General features: G+C 36.6%; 2 protein-coding genes across 7 annotated transcripts; one reads left to right on the top strand and one right to left on the bottom strand.

Annotated features, from left to right (window-relative positions):
• The first annotated feature begins 580 nt into the window (after window positions 1-580).
• fam118b (family with sequence similarity 118 member B) lies at window positions 581-14,082 on the top strand. Of its 6 annotated transcripts, none has more exons than XM_052582891.1 (9): window positions 581-732; window positions 1,447-1,712; window positions 3,893-3,982; window positions 4,773-5,025; window positions 9,453-9,680; window positions 10,885-11,013; window positions 11,973-12,282; window positions 12,369-12,434; window positions 12,531-14,082. In XM_052582891.1, the coding sequence occupies exons 2-9, from the start codon at window positions 1,447-1,449 to the stop codon at window positions 12,557-12,559; spliced, it is 1,371 nt and encodes a 456-aa protein (XP_052438851.1). In that variant the 5' UTR covers window positions 581-732; the 3' UTR covers window positions 12,560-14,082. The 6 variants fall into 6 exon arrangements, with proteins under 6 accessions (XP_052438851.1, XP_052438852.1, XP_052438856.1 ...); XM_052582892.1 differs by having other exon boundaries at window positions 582-732; window positions 12,706-14,082; XM_052582896.1 differs by lacking the exon at window positions 581-732 and adding an exon at window positions 2,673-2,794 and having other exon boundaries at window positions 1,567-1,712.
• Window positions 14,083-15,369: 1,287 nt separating this feature from the next.
• On the bottom strand, window positions 15,370-26,913 carry LOC127977766 (signal recognition particle receptor subunit alpha). Its single transcript, XM_052582884.1, has 14 exons — window positions 26,589-26,913; window positions 25,436-25,519; window positions 25,157-25,320; window positions 24,309-24,478; window positions 24,072-24,219; window positions 22,871-23,021; window positions 22,639-22,757; window positions 22,409-22,527; window positions 21,151-21,237; window positions 20,898-21,070; window positions 17,921-18,134; window positions 17,678-17,841; window positions 16,548-16,646; window positions 15,370-16,468 (listed from the first exon to the last, which is right to left on the bottom strand). The coding sequence occupies exons 1-14, from the start codon at window positions 26,709-26,711 to the stop codon at window positions 16,340-16,342; spliced, it is 1,944 nt and encodes a 647-aa protein (XP_052438844.1). The 5' UTR covers window positions 26,712-26,913; the 3' UTR covers window positions 15,370-16,339.
• Between the last annotated feature and the right edge of the window lie 9 nt (window positions 26,914-26,922).

The following is a 26,922-nucleotide window of genomic DNA, read 5'->3' as shown; positions in this document are numbered from 1 at the left end:
CAGCTAGCAGTAAACACTGTATTAATTAATTTATTATTATACTTTATTAATCAGCAGATACAAAAGTAATCGTCTTAGACATGCTTTTTTCTGTTGTTGTTAGTAAGGATTTTGAGGTAACATGGTTATATTTTTATAAAATTATTATTATTATTTTTTTAAATACATGGCCAGTGCGTGAAAAAAGAACTAGAGGACGCAAGTACTGAAAATAAGGATGCTCTCATGTCTCTATGCAAGAGGCTGTAAAAAACTTAAAGCTTCATTAAGCACAGGCACATCATGAGCTGTCCAAAATAGAGCATGCCCTGCTATTAACCCATTAACTTTTTTATTGTAGGCAGCATTTGAATGGGAACATATCCTACTTTCACTGAGACTGAACCACTATAAAAGGAGCAACTTACAGATCTGAGATCTTTCTTCAGCCATCGGCCATTGATTTGACTGTTTGCCAATGCTATAGATTGTTATACTACATTATATTATATTATTCATTAAACTAGTTCTAAGCTTGTCAGATGTTTACTAAAAGGACAACATTAAACACTATTTGTATTATCTCATATATATACAATAATCATATTTCTTTTATTATCAACATCAGCATTGTCAACTAAGTTACCAATAAAACACCCCCATGCAACTGAGGAATAGTTTCACCCAAAACCATCTGACCTGTATCACGTGATTGTATTGCCTTTCAGTGAGTGACAGACATTTTGAAAACTGGTAAGTGGATTATATTATGCTATTATACAAAAATGCCACGTGTCTGTTAAAAAAAAAAAAAAAAGGCAAGTGTGTTAGATGCTACCTGTCAGCTATGTTATTCAGCAATGTTCATCAGCATATTTTTTTTTTATAGTTGAGCCTGTTTGTATGTTGTGGTTTAATAGTAACCATACTTGTAATATTAACTGTATAGCTTGCACTACTGTTCACTGGGGTCTGTAAGATTTATGAAATATTATTGGAATTACCAGAAAAAGTTTTCTATTTGAGTATATTTTAAAATGTAAGTTTTTTTCCTCCGTGAATGTAAATCTGAAATCTCAGTAGCAATACTGCAGTCTTCAGTATTGCATGATCCTTCAGAAATCATCCTAATATTTCAGCTCAGGAACTCTTATTGTTATTATTTATCAGTGTTGAAATCAGTTGAGCTGCTTAATACTGTTATAGATTTTATTCAGGATTCTATAATGAATAGAAAGTTCAACAAACAGCATTTATTTGAAATGGACATCTTTTGTATCATTACAAATGTCACTTTTATCAACTTGGTGCATCTTTGTTAATACTTCTTGATTTCTTTCTTGATGTCTTTCAAAACCAAAAATCTTACTGACCCCAAATTTGGAAAGGTTTCTCCAAATATAGCCTACATGATCCATTATTGTAAAACAGTACGTACATAATCAGCACTTTCCATGATTTCTATAGATGTCAGCAGCAGAGAAACAGCGAAGATACCGGGCTCGACGCGATGCTGATCCCTCAAGAAGGGCACAATATTTAGAAAAGCAAAGAGAGGCCTGGTACAGACAAATAAGACACGGAAAGGTGAAACCAGTCGCAGAGTTGAGTGAGAGCGAGAAACAAAGCAAGAGAGACCAGTGGAGAAAAGCACAACAGAGAAGAAGACAGAGAAATCGAATGCTAGTACAAAAAGACAGCAATGAACTTGAACAGCTACCTACAGAATCAAGGTAGAAAGCCACTAGCACTACCGCCACTGAGTAACAAATACAAAAGAAAAGAAATTGTGACTTAACATCTCGCAATTTACTTTTTTCCTCCAATTTGTTTAATACAAACCCAAAATTATGACTTTTTTTTTTTATCGAATTACATAATGTGCCGATTAATTAATTAAATCTAAAACGAATGAGATTAATTATTTAACATGCACATTATGTTGATTACTTAAAAATGAAGTTGTTAAATGATGGTCAACATTGTTAATATAGGAAAATAAATTAATAGAAATTACAAAAAGTAGCTTTAAAAAATATTTTAATTTAACATACATAAATACAAATAAATTATCTTAAAAAATAAATGATAATCTAATCTAAATATAAAACTAAAAGTGCCAGTAGGTGGTGGCAAATCACTGTTTTAATAAGAGAGTCATTCTGTCATTCATTCAGTCGATTCGTTCAAACGGCTGATACGTTCCCAAACGAAGCACGTGACTGTTTTATGAATGGCTCACTGAATCACTTCTTCCCTCGATTCTTTTAAAAACGTGGATTCATTAATGTATATATAATTTAATAGCCTGTTTTATAAATTGAAAAAGTTTTGAAAATCAATAATGTGTCAGCTAGTTTAATGTCTCACATCATTGAATGAAAATTACTTCTCTGGTTGATTGTTGTGTTTAGAGCCACTGCCTGAATGTGTGTGTGTGTGTGTGTGTGTGTGTGTGTGTGTGTGTGTGTGTGTGTGTGTACCTGGTATTTATCACATGAGGAACCGAGCTTATAAATCATACAACGCGATTTTTAAAAAAAAAAAAACCATTAAATCAGAAAGCTTCCTCAGAGGGATAGGTTTAGATGTATGGCAATAGAAAATACAGTTTGTACATTATATTAAACATTACGTAATGTCCCCTTAAAACATGGAAACACAATGTTTGTGTGTGTGTGTGTCACTAGCAGTCTGGCGGATTAAAGCTTCACGTCATTGACCCACGGGGGCGCGCACAGCCGCTGTGATGCGCGGACACGTGTAAAGCCTGAGCTTGTGTACACAACGCTCGCGGAGGAAAGTCTCTAGACAGGTACTTCACTAAAGGCTGAACTGATTCATTCAAGGCCTTTAGTGTTTCAGACTCTGAAGGCTGACTGGTACTGATGCCCTGCTGGGATTGAGATCTCGTATAGGAAGCCACTTAAAGTTTATTCGATTAAAAAAAAAAGTTTATTGTTGTAGTGTTTTATTTATCATTAGTAAACGCCTCGAGTACGTTAAATCTAAGAAATTACTCGGATCCTCATTTTTTTCTCATCTGGGTAAGTGTTTTGAAACTTTTAAGATATTCTCTTTGTTTCGGTACTTGCGTTCTTTTAGTCTTTCGATGTAACTTTGCGGAATGGTAAATCTGCTCTTTTCTGTTATCTCCCTTTTCCAGTTGAACGGAGTGTAACTTAAAAGTATCCAATTTATAAATTTTTGTTTCGTTAGTTCTGCAGTTTGGAGATAAATAATATCCTTCTAGACAATAGTGTAATATTAGCCTTTATGCTAAAGCTGTATTGTGTCACATATGGAACAAAAGCAACAGGTGACTAAAGACTTCAACTAAGCTAAAACAACCCTAACTTGCTTTAGAATAATAATTACGCTATAACTATTCGTAATCGGTTGGATTCAAGGATTTACAGAAAAAAATGCCATTTATTTTATTATAGTTCGATTATTAGGCGCTAAAAATACAATTGCAGCTAGCTTGTTAGCTCGCTAGCTCAAGAGGCTGGTTTGGATGACTGTTCAGTGTTTGTTGTTGTAGGTTATGATTGATTATGATTATTATTGATTATTAGCCAGAGGAGAATAAGCCTCTTTCAATGTCAAGATAATAAAGGCAATTAATTCAATTAAGCGTCATTAATCTTCTAAATGAGCACTTGACATTGGTTTAATTAATTCTTAGTAACAACACTAATCTTAAATGCACTAGGTGTATATGTGTAGTTAAATAATTTTCTAAAACTGTGTGATACTTTGTAGTATTGAATGCACTGTAAGTCGCTTTGGATAAAAGCATCTGCTAAGTGCATAAATTAAAATGTAATATCTGTCTGTCATATATTGTTTAGCCTTTTGGTCAATATTTGTTGTTTTAATTGTACTGAATGAATTGCTCTTTGTTTCTCAGGAGTCGAATGGCCTCTGCTGTTACAGTGAAGACAGAGAAGCGTCCTTCCCATGACTCTGAGGATGGAGACACAGTGGCTAAGAAGGCCAGGTATGAAAACAACAGATGTTCGAGTCTTGCTTTGCTGCCGACACATTCCCAGAGAGAGCCAAATATTCTTCATTGATATTAGCTCCTGTTTGCTGACCTGTTCCGATAAACATGTGATCTTTCAAAGACCTGTACTTTCTGATAAGAATGACTCTGCCAGATAGGTTTTTCCTATTCTTTGAAAAAAAAAAAAAAAATGATAGTCCACCCAAAAATGAGAATTCCGTCATCATTTCCACACCCTCATGTAATTCCAAACCTGTATGACTTTCTTTCTTCTGAGGAATACAAAACAGGATGTTTTGAAGAAAGCTGGTAACAGGCAATAGATTTCCTTTGTGCTGTTTGTCCATGCATTGGAAGTCAATGGGATTTGAAACCATTTGTGTTACATGCATTATTCAAAATATTTTCCTTTGTATTTCCCATATCCTCTATAATACTGGATGAGACAGAGTTGAAGTCATATTTACAAATATAATTTATTTTAAACACATCGATATAAGTTACACAGTCCAGGGGTTTTAATTACATTAAGACATGTCCAGCATTTAAGAAGTTTGCAAAAATCACCAACATCATAAAGAAGAAATAAAAAACAGTGAATGAGGTTGACTTTTTCCACTTATAGTTAAGGACCTCCTTTTACTGATTGTTTGTTTAAAAGTTTCAGATCATATTTTTGAAGTCTGGTTAAACCATGCCTTGCATGTAACTTTGTGGCATAGTTCCGTCCGTATGTGTATGTCCTCTGACCTGATTACATTTCCTCCTGCTCGGCTGATTAAAGGAAGTTGTTGCCCAGCCTGAAGACGAAGCGTGCTCCTGAGCTGGTGCTGGTGATCGGCACCGGGGTGAGTTCAGCCGTAGCTCCTCAGGTGCCCGCGCTGCGCTCCTGGAAAGGTCTGATCCAGGCGCTGCTCGATGCTGCCAATGACTTTGATCTGCTTGAGGAGGAAGAGAGCCGCCGCTTCCAGAAAAGTCTGCAAGAGGACAAGAACCTGGTGCATGTTGCTCATGACCTTATCCAGAAACTTTCACCAGTAAGATGTTTTTTTGTGTGTTTTCTTACCACTTTTGAAAGCACACACACTATTTCTCACTCTCTAACTACACACACACACACACACACACACACAGACATATATATATATATATATATATATATATATATATATATATATATATATATATATATATATATATATATACATTTTATTTATGACTTTTTTATGTGTTGAGTAAAATGTCATGGTACATTTACAAGCATGCGTTTTGCAAAAGATTTTAGAAATATTAACATTTAAACATTGGATGTCATATAACTACTTTTCATGGATGCATACAAAATGCTTCTTTCTAGAGTTAGATTTGTCTAGCTGACTATCAAGTTAAAGACGGTGAATGGCTTTTTTGAGGTTAATGTAATTGTTACATAACGTATCGTTTATAAACTGTTAAGTTGACATCTTGATTGAGCAATTACAAGAAACATTTCAGTATGTTTTACTATATCGGTATGTTTTACCATTTCGTTTACCATACCTTCTTATGTTTGTTTATTTCATGCAATAACCAGTAGTAAAGAGGAAGAAATTATTGGTTAGCGTGCCGCTTAAACTGATGAGGCTACAGCGATCTGGCCACTTTTAAAAGTGTCGAAACCACATTTATTGTTTGAATTTTGTTATAAAGTTTACTGGAAGATGAGACTTTACTTTATATATTTCATGTATTCATATATTTTTATATAATTTGTTTTGTTCACACATCAACTGGAAACAGCATTGACTAAAAAATGTATTTTAAGATTGAAAATGAAGTGAAGATCAAAATGAAGATTGTTTTAAACTGATTTATAGTGTCCAGCCTTGGATGTTATGGTTGATATTATAAAGTGTCAGTAAATTTGTGCATGCCACCAATGTTGTTGCTTTTGTCGCCCCGTCAGTCAAAACAGCTCTCAGGGGTTTTTCTGTTTTTCATTGTTAAGCCTCAGTATAATTTGCATCCAAACCCACCAGTGTCACTGGAGGATTTAGATGGCTTTAGACTTGTGAAAGGGAGTTAGGTAATGAATTTCAGCTCTATTGCTGGGGTTTCGTTGCCTGGAATGGTCGTAGCTGAACAATTCACATCAACAAAATAACTGTCCTAGAAAAACATCAGCCTGCTGTCGATCTCATTCTCCAACCAGTGAATCTCCAAGCTTAGTTCGTTTGTTGTTGTTAATGTGAGGTCTTTCAGTGATTTAACCTATTTGTGAGAGTTTTGAGCCTCACATGAGCAGAGCAGTGGTGCAAAAAACTAGGCTAATCTGAAATGTGTCCTGTATTCATACCTCCAGAACAACGTGCTGTGACTAGATGCTAGTTCATTCAGTTCCAACATTACATATTTCTTTATTTATGCATTCTTTGTCATGTTCGCAGAAAGTCAGTGGATGTCAGTCAAAATACATGTTTGGGCATGAGTATATAAGTCACCCTTGAGACTTTCAGACTGTTTTTTTTGATTCAGACATCAATGTTATCTTGAGTAACTATGTTGATAAGCACAAAAAAGTCCAGACCTTTCCAAGAATTGATTGCATCTCATTTCCGAATGCTTGTTGATCAATGCTGTTATTTTTCATTGAGTACCTAAATCAGGGCTTCAGAAAAAAATAAATACATCGACTTAAGTGAGGGTAGACTCTACGGGTGGAAAAGTTTGAGGTAAAAATTCAAACTGTACTGTTCTCCACACACATTTCTCCACACACATTTCGGTTCAACTTAAAGTCTGCGTGAACTGGAAGTTGCTGCCGACTTTATTTCAGTGTAGTGACGTATTTCCATCTGAAATGGAATAATGAATAGAGGGCATGGTTTTATGTTTGCATTCCTCCTCTCTGTCTGTCACTCCCTAGCAATCTCACGGTTGTAGAGGTGTGTTTAAAGGCCGTGTTGCAGGGTTAATTTTTCTACGAATTTGTGCAATTTGCTTGTTGGTAATAAACATTTAAACTGTTATCCATTGTATTTTATGTTGTTGGGTATCACAAAGCGGAATATAATACGAAAAAGTAGGTACTATCTTACAGCAGTCTCCTTTCCCCCACAATGCATTGCACTACATACACTTCACCAACTCTCCACTCATTCTCCTCCGACCATGCATTTAATTGGCTTTGACAGACATCAGTTCTTTGCAATTCCTCATTTGCCCTCTCACGTCTGGCTGGTTCTTAATTACACTGCTGCGGGCCATCATGCATGTTGGCTCTTGCCACCTCTTCCTCATCCCAGTCAGTCGCTATAGTTTTGATGCTACGTTCCAGGCAGGTTTTTGAGCTCGTAATCACTATTTCATACCACGACTAACGACTTTGTGCCGTTCCGGGCAAGTTATTCCAAACTTTCTGAGCGCAAGGAATTTTAGCTAGATTATTTATTTTATTGCAACGTTACATTGACTTAAACCTTTTTTCAACGTGTACCACTTGCATAAACACTGCATCCGTAGGCAGTATTGGGCTGCCATCGTTGTTTTGTGTACTGTGTGACATCAGAACTCGGAACTCCGAGTACATCAATCGAGTACGAGTCCACAAGTGGGAAGTCAGGGGTTTGACTGCCGTTCCAGTGCACTTTCACGGGTTTAAGGTTGGAAAAACACGGGTTATAGGTTGCCTGGATGCGGCATCATACTAGGATGAGGCTACCTTTCCTCCACTTCTCCCCAATGTGACGTCATCACCGAGTTGCGTAATAAAAAAAAAAAAGTTAATACCAAAAACGTAAAAAACTCGTCTCTAAGACCATTTTTGAGACATTTTAAAAATGACTAAGTTCCACTTTGTCGTCTTTTTTTTTTTTTTTTTAAGCTGTACATGTGGAAAGTGCAGTTTGATGACAACATCGCATGTTGTTTACTTTATGTGCTTACACTCTGATAGCTAAGTTAACAACACAGAGATATTTGAAGCAGTTTTACTCACCGCATGCGGTTCCAACACACGATCGTGACCCTTTTTCGTTGCGACTGCATTATCCTTAAGAAATAAACGATGTGCAATCCGAAATGCAGGGAACAAACAAAAACACTTGCACAACTCCGTTGATGCTCTGTAAAAATAAACTCCATCCACTGGTCCCTTAATGCTGTTTTTTTTTTTTGGTAATCTGTGCAGGGTTGTCTTGCCCTGGCAACCAAAAACACACTCCTTTTGTGACATTTCGCGACGCTCTCGCTCTGATCAGTGAACGTCTGTTGTGCTCTCAGTGCTCTGCTATACGAGAGCGCGCGCTCTTCCGGCAGACGTGCCCTCAGGACCCATATAAGGAAATTCCGCTCCATCTAACGTCACACAGAGCCATACTCGAAAAAAACTTTCCGAAACTTGTGACAAACCGGAAGGAGTATTTTTGGAACAGAAATACTCCTTCAAACGTACAACTTAATTTTTGAAACTTTGTCCATGTTTAGCATGGGAATCCAACTCTTTAATAGTGTAAAAAACTCAGTATGCATGAAATAGCATTTCACCCCCCCTTTAATGTAGAGTTGGTTATTATTATTATTATTATTAAGTCTCTTTCTGGCTCAGACTTCATAGGTAAAGCTTATGGGGCTGTCACGTGATGAACAAACTTCTTGAAAAAACCCGAAAACTCGAAACAGGTGAACTAATTTCAGTACAGAAGAACGAGACGACGTGTTTGCTCGAGTCACATTAAAGATTTTAATTAATAAATCTATTAATATTTTTGCTCTCCAATGAACTGTTTTAGGTACAGTCTGGGGCATCTGAGTGGTTTGTTGCAAAAAAAAATTTCATCTGTATTTAAAGCTGACTGCATATGATCAGTCGCTGAGTCAGATGTTAACACCAGGTGTACACAGTTACATTAACACCTGAGATCCAAGGCATTAGTTCACCTGATTATTAGCCTCTTCCTGAGAAAGTGCTATTCATAGCCGCACCTCCCCCCCCCCTCTCTCTGTGTCTCTCTCTCTCTCTGTCTCTCTCTCTCTCTCTCTCTCTCTCTCTCTGGTTTTCCATGTGCCTCTGCCAACCTTAGAGAATGAATTCAGCTCAGTGTAATGAGATTGAGTCTGACCTGGACAAGGGCACTGCTGTCAAAACTCGTCTATTCTCAGTGCTCTTTCCACAACTTCCCATATACTCAGGAAACAAATTTTGTGCAGAGTTTCATGTTTGCACCACCATGTGTAAAAATCAATTAAAGTTCATTCCCTACAAGATTAGCCTGAATAAATGAATTAAGGTGCTTATTAATTTCCCTTGAAGTGTTCCATAGAGAGCATTTCAAGGCCTCTGAAGAAGATCATGCTTGTTTTCCTCTCTAAAAGCCTGCTTTGGTTGACTCCTGTAACACTGCGTTCCCAGAAGAGTTATTTGAATATTCCTGATGTTGATTTGTTTTTCTATTCATCTCAAATTTCTTTCTTTCGGTCTCTGTAGAGGACGGGAAATGTACGCTCCACCTTTTTTAAAGACTGCCTCTACGAGGTGTTTGATGACCTGGAGTGTAAGATGGAGAACGCTGGGAAGCATCTCCTGCGCTCCGTGCTGCAGTTGATGGAGAGCGGCGCTCTGGTCCTCACCACTAACTTTGACAATCTGCTAGAGATTTATGCCGCCCATCAAGGGACCAAGCTGGAGTCTCTGGATCTCACAGATGAGAAGAAGGTACCAGCTGTGTGTTCTGTATAAATGAGGTGAATTAGCATCACGGTTCAGATTTGTGTTATTGGATGCTAACCATCTGAATAGTGATGGAGGTCTAACTTTTAGAACTGGATTCGGTCAGTGCATAAATGTAGCGTTGATGAAAGAAGATACTTATGATTCATTCTCCATGACATTTATTTTCTGAAGTAACAATATTAAATAAGGTATTATATAAAATCCTAAATTGTAGAAATTCGCTTGTGAAAATCAAGTGACTTAGTATAAAACAAAAAGAGGCCGGAATAATCGATTATTATTATTATTAATATAATGATGTTGTTCTTGTGTTATTTTGTAAGTAGGTAATTCTATCTAACAATCTAACAAGTAAATTTTTTTATATATATATGTATTTTTCACAGTGCTAGTCAAATGTTTAACATTTCAATTTAAAAAGTAAAAAAAAAATCTAAAGAATTCCGATTGATTCTTTCAGAATCCAATAAATACACAATTACAATTTAAAATAACCATTTTCTATATGTATATATTTTAAAATGTAATTAATTCCTGTGATTCTGCATCATTACTTGATAGTCTTCATCGGAATTAATTCAAGATCAGTATAAAACATAAACGTATCAATATAAAACACTTTAAAATTGTAATGCTTGTTGGCACGTCATCGGGACCTGAACGTCCATCAACACTGTGATGAGCGCACGATCATTTAGTCTATGATCTAGTCCAGAAATACCCATCGTTCGATCATCAGTTGCTTTCAGCGCAAACTAAAAACAAAGTGTGCTTTGAAAACACTGTTCCTCAGATGTTCAGTGCACTGGGTTCATCTCTGTTTGCTTTTGGCCATAAATTTCCTTCAGCACAAAGCAGTGAAAGCTTCAGCTATTAGCCATAAAATCAGCCTTATGGTCTCGGGCCAAGCGTCATGTAGTGCATTAGTGCATGTCTGCTCTACAGCAGCTCACCTGAAGAGCCCTCGGAAACACAAGTGACTGCATGTTCAGTTCCCTGTGTCTTTATTCATCAGGCCGTGTGTGGTTTTCCATAGCGTGGCCTTTAGGCAGGGTGTTTATGCACCTTTTCCATCAAATGCCTCTTGATTAGAACCCACAGTCATTAAAAGCAGCTGGACGCTCCTGGTGGGAGCCGGATTGGGAGCAGTGGAGTATGAAATGCTGCTGTGTGCTTGTGTGTGCAGGTTCTGGAGTGGGCTCAAGAGAAGAGAAGACTGAGCGTGCTCCATATTCACGGTGTTTACACCAACCCCAGCGGCATCGTACTGCATCCTGCTGGCTACCAGAACGTTCTGAGGAACACAGAAGTCATGGTGAGTGAATGTTGAGAAAATAGTCTCACAGCTGGAATGCTGATAATTCACCGGGGTGGAGGACACTGAACCAAATCAGTCTGGGCTGAAGTTATACTCCCTTTTGTGGCGGTTCTTATTGCTTACTAGAAGTCCACTCCTTGAAATAATTTACCAAACTACACACCTTTATGACAGCATTATATGAAGTTTATTTGATGCTGATAAAAGCTATCTATGACATGACGCACTTTTAAAAAATGTATTATAAATATAATTTCTACAGCTCTTCTATGATAAGCATGTTATAATTTTTGAATTCCTATTCACTTTGATGTTTTCGGGGTCATAAAGTCAGAAATGACAGGACGAAACATTTTAAATTGAAATAAAATCAACCGCAACCACACTCGTACAAATTCATACTATTGTTGCCAAATCGTACGTATTTTACGATTTGCACAATTCGTATGAATTTGTACGAATGACCTACACCTAACCCCGCCCCTGAACCTAACCGTCACTGGGGTCATATAAAATCGTACGAGTGAGGTCGTACAAATTCGTATGAATAAGCCACCTCGTAAAATACGTACGAATTGGTCGTGAGATAGCATTGGAAATTAAGAATAAAATATTAATAATGTAACTTTAAAAACTAAAAAAAAAAGAAATACTTCTGCATTGCCTATTAATACTTGAATAAATGTTGTTTACCAAATCAAAGTCATGTGGTAGATAGATTTAATCATAGAGACCCCTGCATGATTGTGTGCCAAGATTAATAATTAAACATTCATTAAACAAGAATAATTAAGTTCTCTCAAACTATCAGATAATCTGACATTTAAGGCAAGGTTATTTCAGGTTTCAAATGGTGCAACCCCCCCTAAAATGAATAATACATGATGTAAATAAAATGTGTGTGGACTCATATCAGTCCATAACTTCAGTTATTACATTGTTGTGTGTTTTTGCAGAGGGAGATCCAGAAGCTCTATGAAACCAAGTCTTTTGTGTTCCTGGGCTGCGGGAGGACAGTGGACGACACCACCTTCCAGGCCCTGTTTCTCGAGGCGGTCAAACACAAGTCCGACCTTGAGCATTTCATGCTGGTGCGGCGAGAGGATGTGGGAGAATTCAAGAAGCTCCGAGACAACATGCTGGACAAGGGCATTAAGGTCATCTCGTACGGCAACGAATACGCCGACCTGCCGGAGTACTTCGAACGACTGGCCAATGAGATTTGCAACCGGGATGTGGATCGGGACGTGCTCACCAATGGCTGGGGTAAGACGTCTTCACTTTTTAGTTGCATTACATACAATTAATGTCTGTTTTTGTTTTTCACCGATTCATTTGCTGGATTAATTCAGGATCTCCCATCTCACAAGGCGAAGAAAGTCTTAATGGCTTTACCACCCAGAAAAACCTCCTGCAAGGTTAGGACAGCTTTTGTGTTGGCACCTCAACCAGCTTGCATGCTTTTGACTGGGGCATGACGACGCATATTTTCCTTTTCCCCTTCTTTCCTTCAGTGCATGCTTCTAGAACGATAGAAACCTGAATGCAGCACAAGGGCTTCTGTTGTTGTTTTATACTCCCCTTCCCACTGTACTCCTCTGCACCCGTGGCTTCCCGTGATGAAATCAGCTGATGAGCACTGTGTTGTTATGAGATCTTCATTGTAGCTCTTCCTCTTTCCCTGTCCAGACTTCCACTTGTGACACAAGTGGCAGTCTGGGAACGTTTCCACAGCTCCGCCGCCCCCTTCCGCTCGGATCTGGTATGACTAGATCTTCACGCACAACAGACTCATTTCTCATACTTAAACCGAGCGCTGCCAGTACCGGGTCGCTTCACACGGGACAGGCGTCAGTCAAAGCACCACCAAGCAAACTGTGAACTCCTGCAAATCGGAAAATGTTTATGAAACTTCATGTGAGCGAGGGAGATTTTATTTATGTGGTTTTAAGTGAAGTGCGGACCAATAATATTCAGGAAAGTCTGATCTTAAACATGAGCTGTCAAATACTAAAACATTTGAACAGGAGTGTTAGTAAATGCAATCTCACTTCCCATTTTTCACATCACTAAATGCACAAGCAATACTAAAATGGTGATTGTGTGAACCTCACAAAAATATCAAGAAATGTCCGTCTTATTTCACCAATAAATGAGTGTAACTATATATATATATATATATATATATATATATATATATATATATATATATATAGTTAAAATGGTTAATATTGCATTTTGACATTTTTATCACACCTAAACACTGCCCACCTTCCAATTCGGATTATAATGTAATGTGAAAAATACCTCATTAAAACAAAATCCTGTTATAAATAAAATGATTGTTAAAATTATACTTGACAACAATAAATAAAAAAAAATGCAATAAAATAATTCAGAATTGTGAGATAATGGTTGCAACTACCTTTTATTTTTATTCTGTGGCTGAAACAAGCTTCCATATGCAGTATTTTAATAATTACAGTATACAGAAATGTAAGATGTAAACTCTAATAAATTCTAATAATTCTAATAAAAAAAAGTCTGATTTGTTAGAAAAAAAAGTTGCAATTACCTTTTTAATTTTTTTATTCTGTTGTGGAAACAAGCTTCCATATACAGTACACACATTTTTATTGGTTGAAATATGACTCGGGACATTTCTTTTATTTCTAAATCTGTCCAGTAAGGAGGAAATGCAATAACGCCTTGTCAGAGTGACTGAGGTGTAATTCAGAATGCATGTGATTTCTCAGGCTTTACTTGTAGAAGCATCTCGGCTTCCATGAACCTACTTGAACTTGTCACGAGACTAATGAGGATAATGATAAAATGCCATCATTCCTCTCAAGCCACACATCTTTTAATACATTTTATTGCACTTTGACAGTCCCCATTTATAGTTGTAAATGCTTGGTCATTAATGCTCAAAAAAGACATGTAAACAGTTGTTTATAAACCTTTTGTATTTCTACTCCAGTGGTCCACTGGTTTATCATCTCTGTCCACTAATGTCTTTTAGGTATTTATATGCTATTTTAAAATAAAGCATCTGTTTGGTACCAAGTGTGTTGTTGTTGTTGTTAATAAAAGCACATAAATGCAGTGAATGTGTTTTCAAGAATTACATCTACACACTTTATATTTAACATGGATGCAAGACCGGCCATTTGTAACTTAAATGTACTAAACTTCTGGTGTCACCTGCAACTAAAACGTTCCCAGGCCCAGAAAGTGGGCATCAATAAAACCGCCAATGTGTCCTCAGTGGCTCAACAGTACTTTTTGTGTCTCATTTATTCAACAAATCTTCTCTCAGAGTCAAATTTTCCGCTATTTTGGAGAGTAGCATAACACATGCGCGCGCTTTCTCCTGAGCGTAAACACGTGTATGGTGCGTCAGGGTTCTAAAGATGAATGGGTTTGGAAGGACACGAGGACAAGTAATGACAAATTGTTTATTTTTGGGTGAACTAAGAATCATCTCCTTAAAGAAAGTACAGCATGTAGACAAGAAGCGATTTGGTAAAGAGATCGGTAAAGGTCCGCGAGCTGGGACTCGAACTCGGGACGCTCCACGCGTCGGCGCTCTCGTAGGTTATCGTCGCCAAATACACCAGAACCTATATGTAAAAATGTTTGACTGAACATCGTCATAAACATTCAGTCAGTGAGTCAGCTGTTACTGTAGCTCAGTAATTTTGAATGTGGTGACTCCACCGATTTAAACCGATAACTCACAGGTTTGTGATTCTTTTTGACCGATTCATAAGAACCAGCCTATAAAAGTCATAATTTCAGAGACTCAGACCACACCAGTAATAAGGTAAGTTCGTTTCTGGAATACCACAGACACGCCTATTTGTACATTTCTGTAGAAATGATACAGTGTTAATTCTATGGAAGTATGCGTCACCACGGAATTACCTTCTGACCTTTTAAATCACAATTCTGAATTTATATCTCACTACTTTTGTTTTTTTGTCCCTGCAATGGAGAATATGTAGGATATAAATAGAATCTTTATATTTTGAGAAGAAACTGAATTGAGAGCAACTGCAAAAAAAGTTAAAATGTGTAATTTATAATACATTATTAACTTATTTTTTTATCCCATGGCAGGAAGTGAGATAAAAAAAAGAACTTTGTGAGGAAAAATTCTTGAGTTTATATCTTGCAATTGTGAATCTAATTAAGAAACTAAGTCTTAATTGAGATATAAAGATTGTTTTTTTTGTTTTTGTTTTTTTGCTGTGGCATAAAAACAGGGTTCCATTGAATTCAGCATCGGTGAAAATAGCAGTACATGAAACAAAAAATTACATACTACTAGTACCGAAAAATGACACGTCATTACAAGCTATTATAGCAGCTTTATTTAAGAAATATTACACATTCTTAAAGTACAACCAATCTTCTCTATGAAGCTCTCCAGTCTTGCCATTGTGCCAGCGCAAATTAACATGAGGTGAATGAGAATTAAGACCGGACTTTGTTCTAAAATAAAATGATGAAGGGATGTGAAAGAAAAGAAAAATGGCAGTACAGTTACCGATGAATTAAAACAAATACGTAAAACTTTGTAGGGCGTCAGATAGTTTGGTATACACAGCATTTTCTAACTTTCTGCTGAGGCGCCTTCAAACCTCAAGCACCAAACCTTACAATACCTTTTAACACCTTTCATATCCAGAGACATGAAAAGCCTGAGTATAAAAGGAAGAATGAGAAAAGGCAGCGTTTGTACAGAACAGTTTTGGGATCAACAGCTGAAGTAATGAGCTGAGGCACTATGGTAGTGATTTATGAGACAGTTTGGGTTGTGGGCATCATCTGAATGTACCTACATTAATCAAATAAAAACTAGACAAAATACATTTAGAATATATTAGCTTTCTTCTAACATTGGAATAACACCTCAGTCCATCTTTTTTGGTTGGCAGAAAGTACCAGAACACTTGACCGTCGAGAACAGATGCAGAAAAGTGCAAAATGCTTTTCCATTATCTCATTATTTAAATGAAAACAGAAGCACTGCTTTCTGATTGGCTGTGTTGCATGTCAATCAAAAATGGTTGCTGAGGTGAGATCAAGTCAAATGATATTCCTTCCACTCATTAAACATAAACACTTTTTTTTTCCTGGAACAAAACACAAGGATCCTAAATATGAACTGAATTTCAGTTAAACCTGTAAGAAAGCAAAATAACACCTATCATTTCAACACGTAGGCAATGTATGCATTCACAGGAAGCCGAGAGGGTCACAGGGTCTCATGTCTAGCTGTAGCAGAACCGTGGAAGTCGCTGGAGAAGTCTTCATCTCAGGCCTTCATGAGCGCGCTGACCACAGCCCTGGCGTTGAGGCTGCGCAGGTCGCTGTACGTCTGCCCGGTGCCCACAAACACGATGGGCTGACCGGTGATGTAGGTCATGGAGATAGCAGCGCCCACCTACAGGAAAGAGTCTAGAGTTATTCTTAACCGAGATCCATTTCACAGAAACGTGCCATGAAAAAGCTTCTGGTCATACCTTATCATCAATGGTGTCAAACTTGGTGAGAACGATGCCGTCGATGAGCCTGGGCTTGTCAGTCTTGGAATGATCAGCCAGTGCTTGATTAAATTTAACCTATAACAAAGCAATAAAACGTTCACTACATAATGACCCACATGCAATAGAAACCGAACAAGTGATAGTGTTTACGATTTATCCCAGGTTAACTTTTCCTTGGGTATGTTTGATTTTAGTCTCTAACAGTTATTATATATATAGATGTTGCTATGTTGTACCTTTACCCCCCCAAAGTATAATTTATTTTGTTTTTGATGCTTGCTGACCAAGGTAGCATTTAAGCAAATGCAATTAAAACATTAATATTGTGAAATACTGTTACAGTTTCATTTAGTTTAACTTGATGTACTAAAATAACAAATGAAAATATAAAACTTAAACTAAAAACTAAATATAAGAATAATTAAAAACTACCTCAATCACACTAAAATATCACTGCTTCAGTCTTCGGTGTCACATGATTCTTCAGAAATCATTCTATTATGCTGATTTGATGCTCATTAAACATTTCTTAATATTATTGATGTCGAAAACAGTTTTTACTGCTTAATATTTGTGCAAACCATGATAAATTTTTTAGGATTCTTTGCCTATCAATTTCAGAAGAACAGCATTGATTTTAAATATAAGTCTCATTTGAGATTATACATTTATTTACCGTAATTTTAATCAACTTAATGCATCCTTGTTGAAATAAAGGTATCCATTTTTATTTAAAAAAGAAACCCTTTCTGAAACTCAATCATTAGTTACTCTTTAAACTTGTAAGGCTTTCAATCTTCCTTGAATGACACAAGTTTACATTTCTGAACAATATCTTTGACACACTTTTTAATTTAATATAAGTGGAAGCAGACTGGGGTTGATAAATGGTGAAAAGGCATCAAGTTTACTGAAAAGCTCTGCACCAGAGGGCCATTATTTGTCACTATTTTACTTCATAATTGGCTCAATGAAACATCAAGTGCTCTCTTTGTGCAAAAGCACTTTTTACTGTCCAGAAACACTTGCTGGTCAAAGATGGCTACTTCATGTGACACATTACGAAGCAGCGCCTTCTACAGGCCACATTGCAGCATTACACCCACCAGCTGATCCACAGCCTCATTTCCCACCAGTGCTTCTCCCACAAACAGCACCAGGTCCGGGGTGTTGACCGCGATCAGCTTCGCCAGAGCCGTCATCAGAGGAGCGTTATCCTGCATACGGCCGGCGGTATCGATCAGCACCACGTCAAAGCACTGGTTACGAGCTGCAGAGAGAGAGAGAACAGTGTGTAACAACTGAATCTTTCTAAAGTTTCATTTCTTCTAAAATCACACAGTTTTTACCGAAGGCAATAGCCTCCATGGCGATCCCAGCAGCATCCTTGCCATAGCCCTTCTCGAAGAGCTGTACGGCGGGCTGCCCCCCGTGCTTCTCAGGCGGGTGCAGAGAGTTCAGACGCCGCTGATGAGTCCTCAGCTGCTCCACAGCTCCCGCGCGGAACGTGTCACAGGCCGCGATGAGCACCGTGAAGCCATTCTCGATCAGCCAATAGGAGATCTGCACAAAAAATAAAATAAAAATATAAATACATGTCACACGACTTCTATAAATTATCAGGGTATCTGCAGGATTTTTAAGCTCACATTTTAAGACCTGCACAAATAAAATTAATAACATATGAGCAGGGTGGGCCAATGTCTACAGAAACATATTAAAGTGTAAAATGACTGTAAAAAAGCCTGATTTGCAGTTTCAGATACAGGTTTTCACAAAAACAAATATTTATGTAAAATGATAAACTTAACATTTCAGATTTCATTTTTGGATTGGTGTCAAAATTCTGGATTGTATTAATTTATATGATTATTATCAGTCAATTATTATATGAAATAAATATATTTTTACTCTCTTAATTATTTAGATTTTAATAATGCATTATCTTATTGTTAATCCACCAGTTCACATTTACAACATTTACATTTACAACAAGCGTGTTTGAAGTGTAAAAACATGGGTTGATTTTCACATTGGTCTAAACAAAAGCCAGAGTGGCTTATTGAAAATGCAAATTCATTCTCTGCCAGCAGGTGGCGCTTTCAGAAAGGCAGAAAACTAGCGGTTTCCCCAGTAAAGGCTGTAAAAAAAGCTCATGTTTATTCAAATTAAATCATAGCCTTTTGATGTTTCATCATCCCCAAATTTATGACCACAACTAAATTGAAGGCTTTTTAAAGACCTGCAGAAACCCTGTAATATTTGATATACTGATTTGCTGTTCAAGAAACATTTCTTATTATCAATGTTGAAAACAGTGTTGCTAGTGTTGCTAGATATTTTTAAATATATTTAAAAAAAAAAATATTTTTTAAAGAGTCAAATACTTTTAATTTAGAAAAGATGCATTAATTAAAAGTGACTGCTTGAAAATGTCTATTTGAAATAAAAAATAAAATTCTTTTGAGCTTTCTATTTGTCCAAGAATCCTTAACAAATTTAATAGTTTCCATAAATATTTTAAGCAGCAAAAACGTATTTAACATTAATAATAATAATAATTAGGGGTGTGCCGGTTTCAGAATTGGTGATGACGGTTATGACGTGAGTCAAATGTGACGGTTCATAACATAACCGGCGGGGGGGGGGGGTTGTCTGATCAGTAAAGGGGCACCCGCCCGCCATCCGCTGATTGTTTTGGGGTCTATGGCGATGCAATGCTTTGCTGATGCGAGCCGCAAAAAAAAAGCCATTGCCATTTGCCCATTAGCTCCGCCCACTACTGGAGAAACTGGTATGTCTTCTGCTTGTTCGAAAATGAATATGAATATTTCTAAATTTAATCCATTATTTTGACAGGAGAAGACAACAAAGAATAGTTTACATATAGCGTGTTGTTTAAGCGTGGTAAGACTCTCGCTCTCTCTCTCTTTGCATGTGTGAGAAACAGCGCTATCAGTAAAGTGACGGTGAGCGAGTTTACAGAGTGTCAAATACAGGTGCGCTGTGTGTCCATTGAGATGAGCTGAAAAGTTCAGATCGCTTGAAGGAGAGAGAACTCTGAAGCTCAGATGCTGAAATTAATGCAAGCGTCATGCGCTTCAGTCTATGTAGTAAACAAACCTGCACGTCTCTGCCATTCATTAATTCACACAGAGACGCGCAGAACACGGATTTATATTTTAAACAACTTTTGCGGCTTAACATTTACAGATACTGGTCCATGTGGAGATTTGATTTGATTATTTTATGCTAACTTTGGCAAATTCCATGACTGTCCATATTAAAATGCAAGTTTCATTTTCATGACTGGATTTCGAGATTCCGTCCTCGTTTTTTGCTTCATGGAAATCATAGAGCAAATTTCAAAGCCGCACCCGCCCGCCATCCGCTGCCTGTTTTGCGGTCTATGGCGATGCAATGCTTTGCTGATGCGAGCCGCAAAAAAAAGCCATTGTCTGTTCTAGAAAGGATGCAGCAAAGATATTTAATGCTAAAGTATGAGGCATAGGCCTACGCTGAGTTTCATTTACGATGAGATGTGCTCTAGTTCACAGTGCAGTGCAAGCGGCGCGCTGGTGCTTCCATGTCACGGTTATCATTGTCTGCTTTACTTTAATTAAGATAAAATTTGTACAAAACGAAATTCGTTTTTAAGAAAGGTTTTCTACAAAGCAAAATTTTATGAAGTGGTAAATATCATGTCTGACGATTTACAAAACTTCATTAAGTGGTAAAAACCATGTCTCCCGATATATTGCGCATCTTATGATCTTATCTAAAAAATTTTTTGGATAAAAAATGTTTGTAAAAAATATTTTAATGACACGGTTTTGGCGGTTATAGAGTTCTAATGACGGTGTTCAACTATAACCGTCGGTCTCACGGTTATATACTAACCGTCACACCCCTAATAATAATGAGAACCATTATGAACAATTGATAATAAATGAGCTCCAAATCATATTACATTGATTTCTAAAGGATCTTGTGACACTGAAGACCAGATAAATTATGCTGAAAATGCAGCTTTGCCTCACAGGAATAAATTACATTTTGAAACGTATTAAAATAGAAAACATTTTTGATATTTTAATTTCACAATATTACAGTTTTTACAGTATTTTTGATTCAATTAATGCAGCCTTGTTGAGAATGAGACAGAAAAGAATTATTTTAAAATATTTACCGTTACTGTATGTTACATAAAACTGCATAAAATTATTTTTTTAATTCAATCTTTTCTTAATGAAAGCCAATTATTTCACACCCTAAATTTTTAGGTAAAGGTAATTTAAATAATTTTAAGGACCGGTTTTTATTTACCTTGGCGAGGTTGGTGGACTTGCCGACGCCGTTCACCCCACAGAAGGTGATGACGAAGGGTTTGCGCTGAGAACGAGCCTCTAGCACGTCCCTCAAGATGTCCACGCGGCGCTTGGGCTGCAGGATCTGCACCAGAGAGTCCTGCAGAGCCTGCTTTACTGTAGAGGCCACAGCTGGAGAGAAGAAGATTTACATCAGCAAAATAATCCAGGGAGGCCAGAAATCAAGACAGAAGAAAGCTCTGTTCACTCACTGGTGAAAGTGCCCATGACTTTGCCTTCCAGTTTCTTGGCCACAGAGACACAGAGCTGGGAGGCGATTTCAGCTGCTACATTCTTGGCTAGAGAAACAAGAAAAGAAACCGCAATTAGTCTGATCAAGTTATAACATAAGCTGTACACACAGTATATAAGCTGGTGTCTAGCGGTTTGAGATTACTGGAACCTTTGAGCATAATTTTGATCAAGCCCAATTCATTAAGACTGAACCTTTAAATAAATCCATTGATAAGAACAGACTGAAAAGAACAATTGACTCATGAATCAAAAAACTGACTCATGAATCAAAAAATAGCTCAGTAACAATCCGAGGGGTTTTAATCTCTAAATATGATCATCCACATGAGAGAGAGAGAGAGAGAGACCCCATTTTAACATTTAAAAAGGCAGCTATACATTTTAATATTATTTGGAAAATATTATTTTTTTATGTATATAAATTTTATTTAAATCTTCCTTTTTTTAAATATAATTTGTACTTTTTTATATCTATAGTACTGTACTGTTGGATGTACTTACATAATTTTTGATTTAATCGGGTTTAGTTATTTTTTTCCTACCTATCATACTGTACTGATACTGTACTGAATCAATTTGAATCGATTTTAAATCACCTTTCTCTTACATTTCTGTTACATGTATTATTCATTATTATTCCATGGTCTGTCTCAATACTGGATTCTGATTGGCTGGCAGGTATGCAGTAAAACTGTTTAATGCCCTGGTAGTTCCAAGTCAGTTTAATTATTGTTCAATATAAATTAATGAGAAATTAAATTAGTTCAACCCAACTTTGAGGGTTGATATTTTTTTTAATCGCCCGATAAGAGTCTCCCGTTAACGCAGCACGTTAACGCCCCACCACTAGAAAAAAATACACCCTTTTTACCCTGTGAAAAACATCATTTTCCTTTAAATGTTAATGAGCTCTGCTGACCCCTCCCCTCTAGCTGTTCTCTGAGGGACTGTTTACTTTAGCCACATTCATCGTGAAACTTGCTAATTAGCACATTGTTAGGAAAGGCGATTTGCAAAGATTCATTTAAAAACCTTATATTCCACTCAATACATATACACACTATATAAAAGTAGAATTTAATTTCCATATATTTTTCCTGAGCTAGAACACACAATATAACAGGTTTTCCATGACTAAACTCTGTAATAATTAAAAAAACATGCAACCACAGAGTGTTTTGAAAGAGGTGCCATGGGGCAGGAGCGATGTCATACCGATGAGGTGATCTCTCATCTTGTCCAGAACTGGCTCCATGTCTTCCTGAGTCAGATTCTTCGATCCCACCAGGCCTTTCAGCATCCCAAACATTCCCCCGAAACCACCCTTTTTGGCTCTGCAGAGAAACCACACAGAAAATAGTCAAAATCAATTCTAGATGCAGCAAGTTCAGATGCAGACATTTTGAGGCTTGTTGAAAGAACAAAAATAGTAGTGCGTTTCTAACCCTTTCTTAGTGTTTGCCACCACAACTCTCTCCTCTTCTTGCACTACTTCATCCTCATCATCTGAGGACTCATAATCCACACCTCGCAGGTCCCCTTTCATCGAATCCACCTGGATAAGCTGGAGGAACAGAGTTTATAATTTTTGTCATTTTTTTTAATCTAAAAGCTTTCAACAACCCTGCATATTAAAAGCATTCAATACTGAAGTTATAATGATAGTGGACTGCTCACCGGTTCAGCTGTGGCATCAAGGTCTTGGTTCTGGGCATCACTGGAGTTGTTGCCGTTGGTTCCACTGTAGTCCAGCTCTCCGATGCTCTTCCCGGCCATATCCCACACCCGGTTCGCCTTCCCCTTTGGCTTCTGGGGTTTAGGGGACTTACTGTTCAATACAACAGAATAAAAAAAGGCTTGACTTCAAACAAGTGTTATTTTAGCATCATTAACATACTACTGTATTCCTTGTTCAGATTTAGAATTTTTATAGTTCACTTAAAATTTTAGCTGAACTTACAAGTTAGATTTTTATGTCTATATGGCATTTAAAATGTATTTCTTTATTCGTTTTAGTCATTTTAGAATTTTAACAAATGGAAATGAGAAATATTTATTTCAAGTAATATATATTTTTAATTATTTAAGGGTAAATTTACATGACGAAGACTTTACTAAAACAGAATTTTTTTTCCTTTGCATTTTTGAAAAGTTTTGCATTCAGACAATGTTATCAAAAGGACCCCTTTCTCACAGATCGAGGAAAACAACTAAAAATGCTATATTTTTTCACGCCAGGCAAGAAGTTGGCGATGTCACTTTGTAAAAATTTTTTAATAAAATACTAAGTGACTGTATACCTATAGACTGAACACATAATACGCATGTGCATAAGGTCACCATTTTCACAAATTTGTGTTTTGTAGTTTACACATTATATTGTTTTCAAAAACAAAGATTGTGTTTTCAGGCTCCAAAATGACGTTGTTGCAGAGCTGCACTGTTAATCATTACAAGACTGTGAACACAATTTAAACACCCATGCAATCCCATTTTAAAATGTGAAATGATTCCAAATTCCAGAACATTGAATTCCTTGTTCGCGCTTCCACTGACACAGAGAGCAGACATTTACCATGTCTCAACTACACAGTAATATTTCATTTACATTATTGTTAAGTTCAGAATTGTGGGAGAATTGTGATCTCAATTGGAGACAAAAAAAAAAAAAGTGATTCTCAAAGTATCCAGAATCTTGCAGCTCTACACTGTTGTGTAAATGAACAGCCAAAATGCATAAAAAGTTTCTGTTTGTTGTTGAATAGGGTCATGGAAACGGCCCCTTAATTAATGATAACAATCCTGCTTTACAAAGGCTAAATTATTATTATGTAATAGCTGAACAAAGCTTTTTCTCACAATTCATAAAGCGTCCTACCTGGGCTTCTCTGCTTTTCCGCCACCCAACTGCTTGCTGATGAACTTGGCACGGTTCCTCTCGATAATCTCCTCTTGGGTCAGGCTCTCGTTTCCATTCTCCACAGCTTTCTTTGAGGCAGCTTTAGCCTGATCCCCTCCTGATTCAGCTGACAATGAGTGAAAGAGAAGAAAAGAAAGAACAGTTACATTAACGAACCTACAACTTCAGTGATTTGCTTCATTGATTGTGTCTTACATTTCTCTCCTTCCTTTTTGGCATTTTTACTTTTCTTGCCTCCTTGCTCCTTGGTTTTGTCCCCATCTTTTGTCTCAATCATAGACTTCACAGTTTTCTTGGATTTCTCAGACTCGTTAAAATTCCTCATGGAGACGGGGGCCTTGGCTTTACTGCTGACCTCCGCCTCCCTGAAAACACACACATCATATAATTTATTTATATATATATATATATATATATATATATATATATATATATGATGCTTTGAGCTTAAGTGCTGAAAATAATATTTTACTGTTTTTTACTGGCAGTTTACTTCAGTTGCTGTCACATACTCCTCATATAGCAACAATTAAATTGAGTCAAAAATAGTAATCCTAAACTTTTATTTAATTATTAAAATATTGCTTAGATTGATTTCTCTTGAAAACACAAAAATGTTTCCATGATAATATACCTGTTGGAAAAGTTTGAAAAAAATAAAAGAAATTAAATTAAATTCAGGTCTGTATTATTTTTTTGTGGTTCTGAAATACGACTCTTATGCCTACCAAGGCTGCACTTTTTTTTTTTCTTTTTTTTTTTAATTAAATTTAATTTTAGGACCGATCAAATACACAGCAACATTATAAATGTCTTTACTGTAACTTCTGGTTGGTTTATTGTATCCTTGATTAATGGAAATATTAATTTCTTCTTCTTACTGACCCCAAAACTTTTCAACAATAGTATGTCTATATATTATTTAAAAAAAGTTGATCTAAAGGTTTAGCTTTAGTGTATAAAATTACTTTTTCAGACAAAAATATGCTTTTTTGACACACGTTTATATATATATATAGACACAGAAAAGGGGTTCAGCTCACCGAATAAGTGTATGGAAGTCATCGCCGAACTCAAAATTATTGAGCAGAAACTTTAGGGCACCTCTCTGCTCCAGCTCATTCTTGTATCGATCTCTAAAGTGAAGCTGGACATCATCTATGAACTTGTCCACATACGTCAGCGTCAGGATCTTTTGAAAACCCACCTGAGACAGAAGCAGCACACAATCAGACATACGGACCACTGACTGATCTGATGAATCACATCACATCATTTGCATTAAAAAAAAAAAAAAAAAAAAAAAAAAAAATCACACTCACCACAAACACAAGCTCAAACTCATTGTCCAGCTTGTATTTAAGACTGAGGGAATTGTGGGTGAAGGAGTTATTCCCACTCCTCTCCTGCACAAAAAGACAAAAAAAAAAAAAAAACATTCAACTTAACATTTGTATTAACAGTAACATACATGTTGGAATCTAAATCTGAAAGGAACTTCAGTCTAATTAACTGTTGTATTTAGCTAAAAAGGTGGAACACAGACCAAAATTGTCTTTTTTGAAGAGTTGGATTACAATATTTACACTTCATGTGATAACAGTTGATCAATGTAATATTCATTAACTTTTGCTTTTGCTTTGCTATTCTACTTTCTTTGAGTTAGCAGCTACTGCGGTTTACTATGGAAGTCTGTTTATTTATAAATCTCAATTCTGAAAACAAAAAGGGCAGAACTGTGAGATATAAACTGCAAATTCAGACTTTACATCTTGCAATTCAGACTTTTTTCTTGCCACAGAATAAATCAAAAAAGGTAACTACGACTTTAATTCACACTTCCAACGTTACTTGTAATTGCAAGTTTATTTCTCCAAATTAGGAAATGTATTCTCAAAACTGTTAGTAATAAGATAGAAATATAATTCTGATATAACTATTTTCTTAATAGAAATATAATTCTGATATAACAATATTTTCTAATTAAGAAAATGGTTTAAAAATTGGCCTAATTGATTATAATATGACAAGCTATGTTTAAAAAGAACATTTAAAAACAAAAAGACAATAAACATTTTATAAATGTTTTAAGAGGGTAAAATTCTGAAGTTAACTGAAAAAAAAAACACAGAATCTAAAATGCAATATTTTTTTGAAAGATTTAAATAATTTGACATTTTTTACACATATTTACATTTATGAATATACAATTTAACAAGGAATACTTAGAAAATAATTAAAGTAATATGAAAAGCTCTCTATCTGTTTGTCCAGGTTAGTACACGCAACATTACACAACACACATGACTGTCCAACACACACGATACGAAACTCAAAAGCATCTGTCAGTCATTATTCGCGATATTTTACGTGACCCTACATACAGTATCTACAGTAACCTACATGACCCCTCAAATCCCATCTCTGTAGTTACACAGGACACAACAGCAGCACCGTGAGGGTCTGGGGCTTCACCTGCAGGATGACGGAGCGGAGGAGAGCGTTAACGGGTCCGGTGAACGACTCGGTAACTCCGGCCCCCTGGAAACACCACAACACGATCCCCCCTTTACTAAAGATGGCGAAGAAGTCCAGCATCTCTGCCAGTCACTACTGAACCCAATACTACGAGGAACAGAACAAACACCGTTCAACAAAAAAAAAAACGAAAACGTGTAGAAAAATAAATAAGTGCTCCAAAGTTGGCCTGCGCTCGAGCTAATGTGCGCAGCGCTGCCTGCCGTCGCAATCAAGACTACTCACGAGCAGACACGTCAGTGGCACAACGAGGATGTGACGCAACTTCCCG

The sequence above is a fragment of the Carassius gibelio genome, chromosome B18, assembly GCF_023724105.1.
Source record: "Carassius gibelio isolate Cgi1373 ecotype wild population from Czech Republic chromosome B18, carGib1.2-hapl.c, whole genome shotgun sequence".
Taxonomy (NCBI): domain Eukaryota; kingdom Metazoa; phylum Chordata; class Actinopteri; order Cypriniformes; family Cyprinidae; genus Carassius; species Carassius gibelio.
The sequence above is the reverse complement of the archived record's forward strand: the minus strand, read 5'-3'. Positions and strand labels throughout refer to the sequence as shown.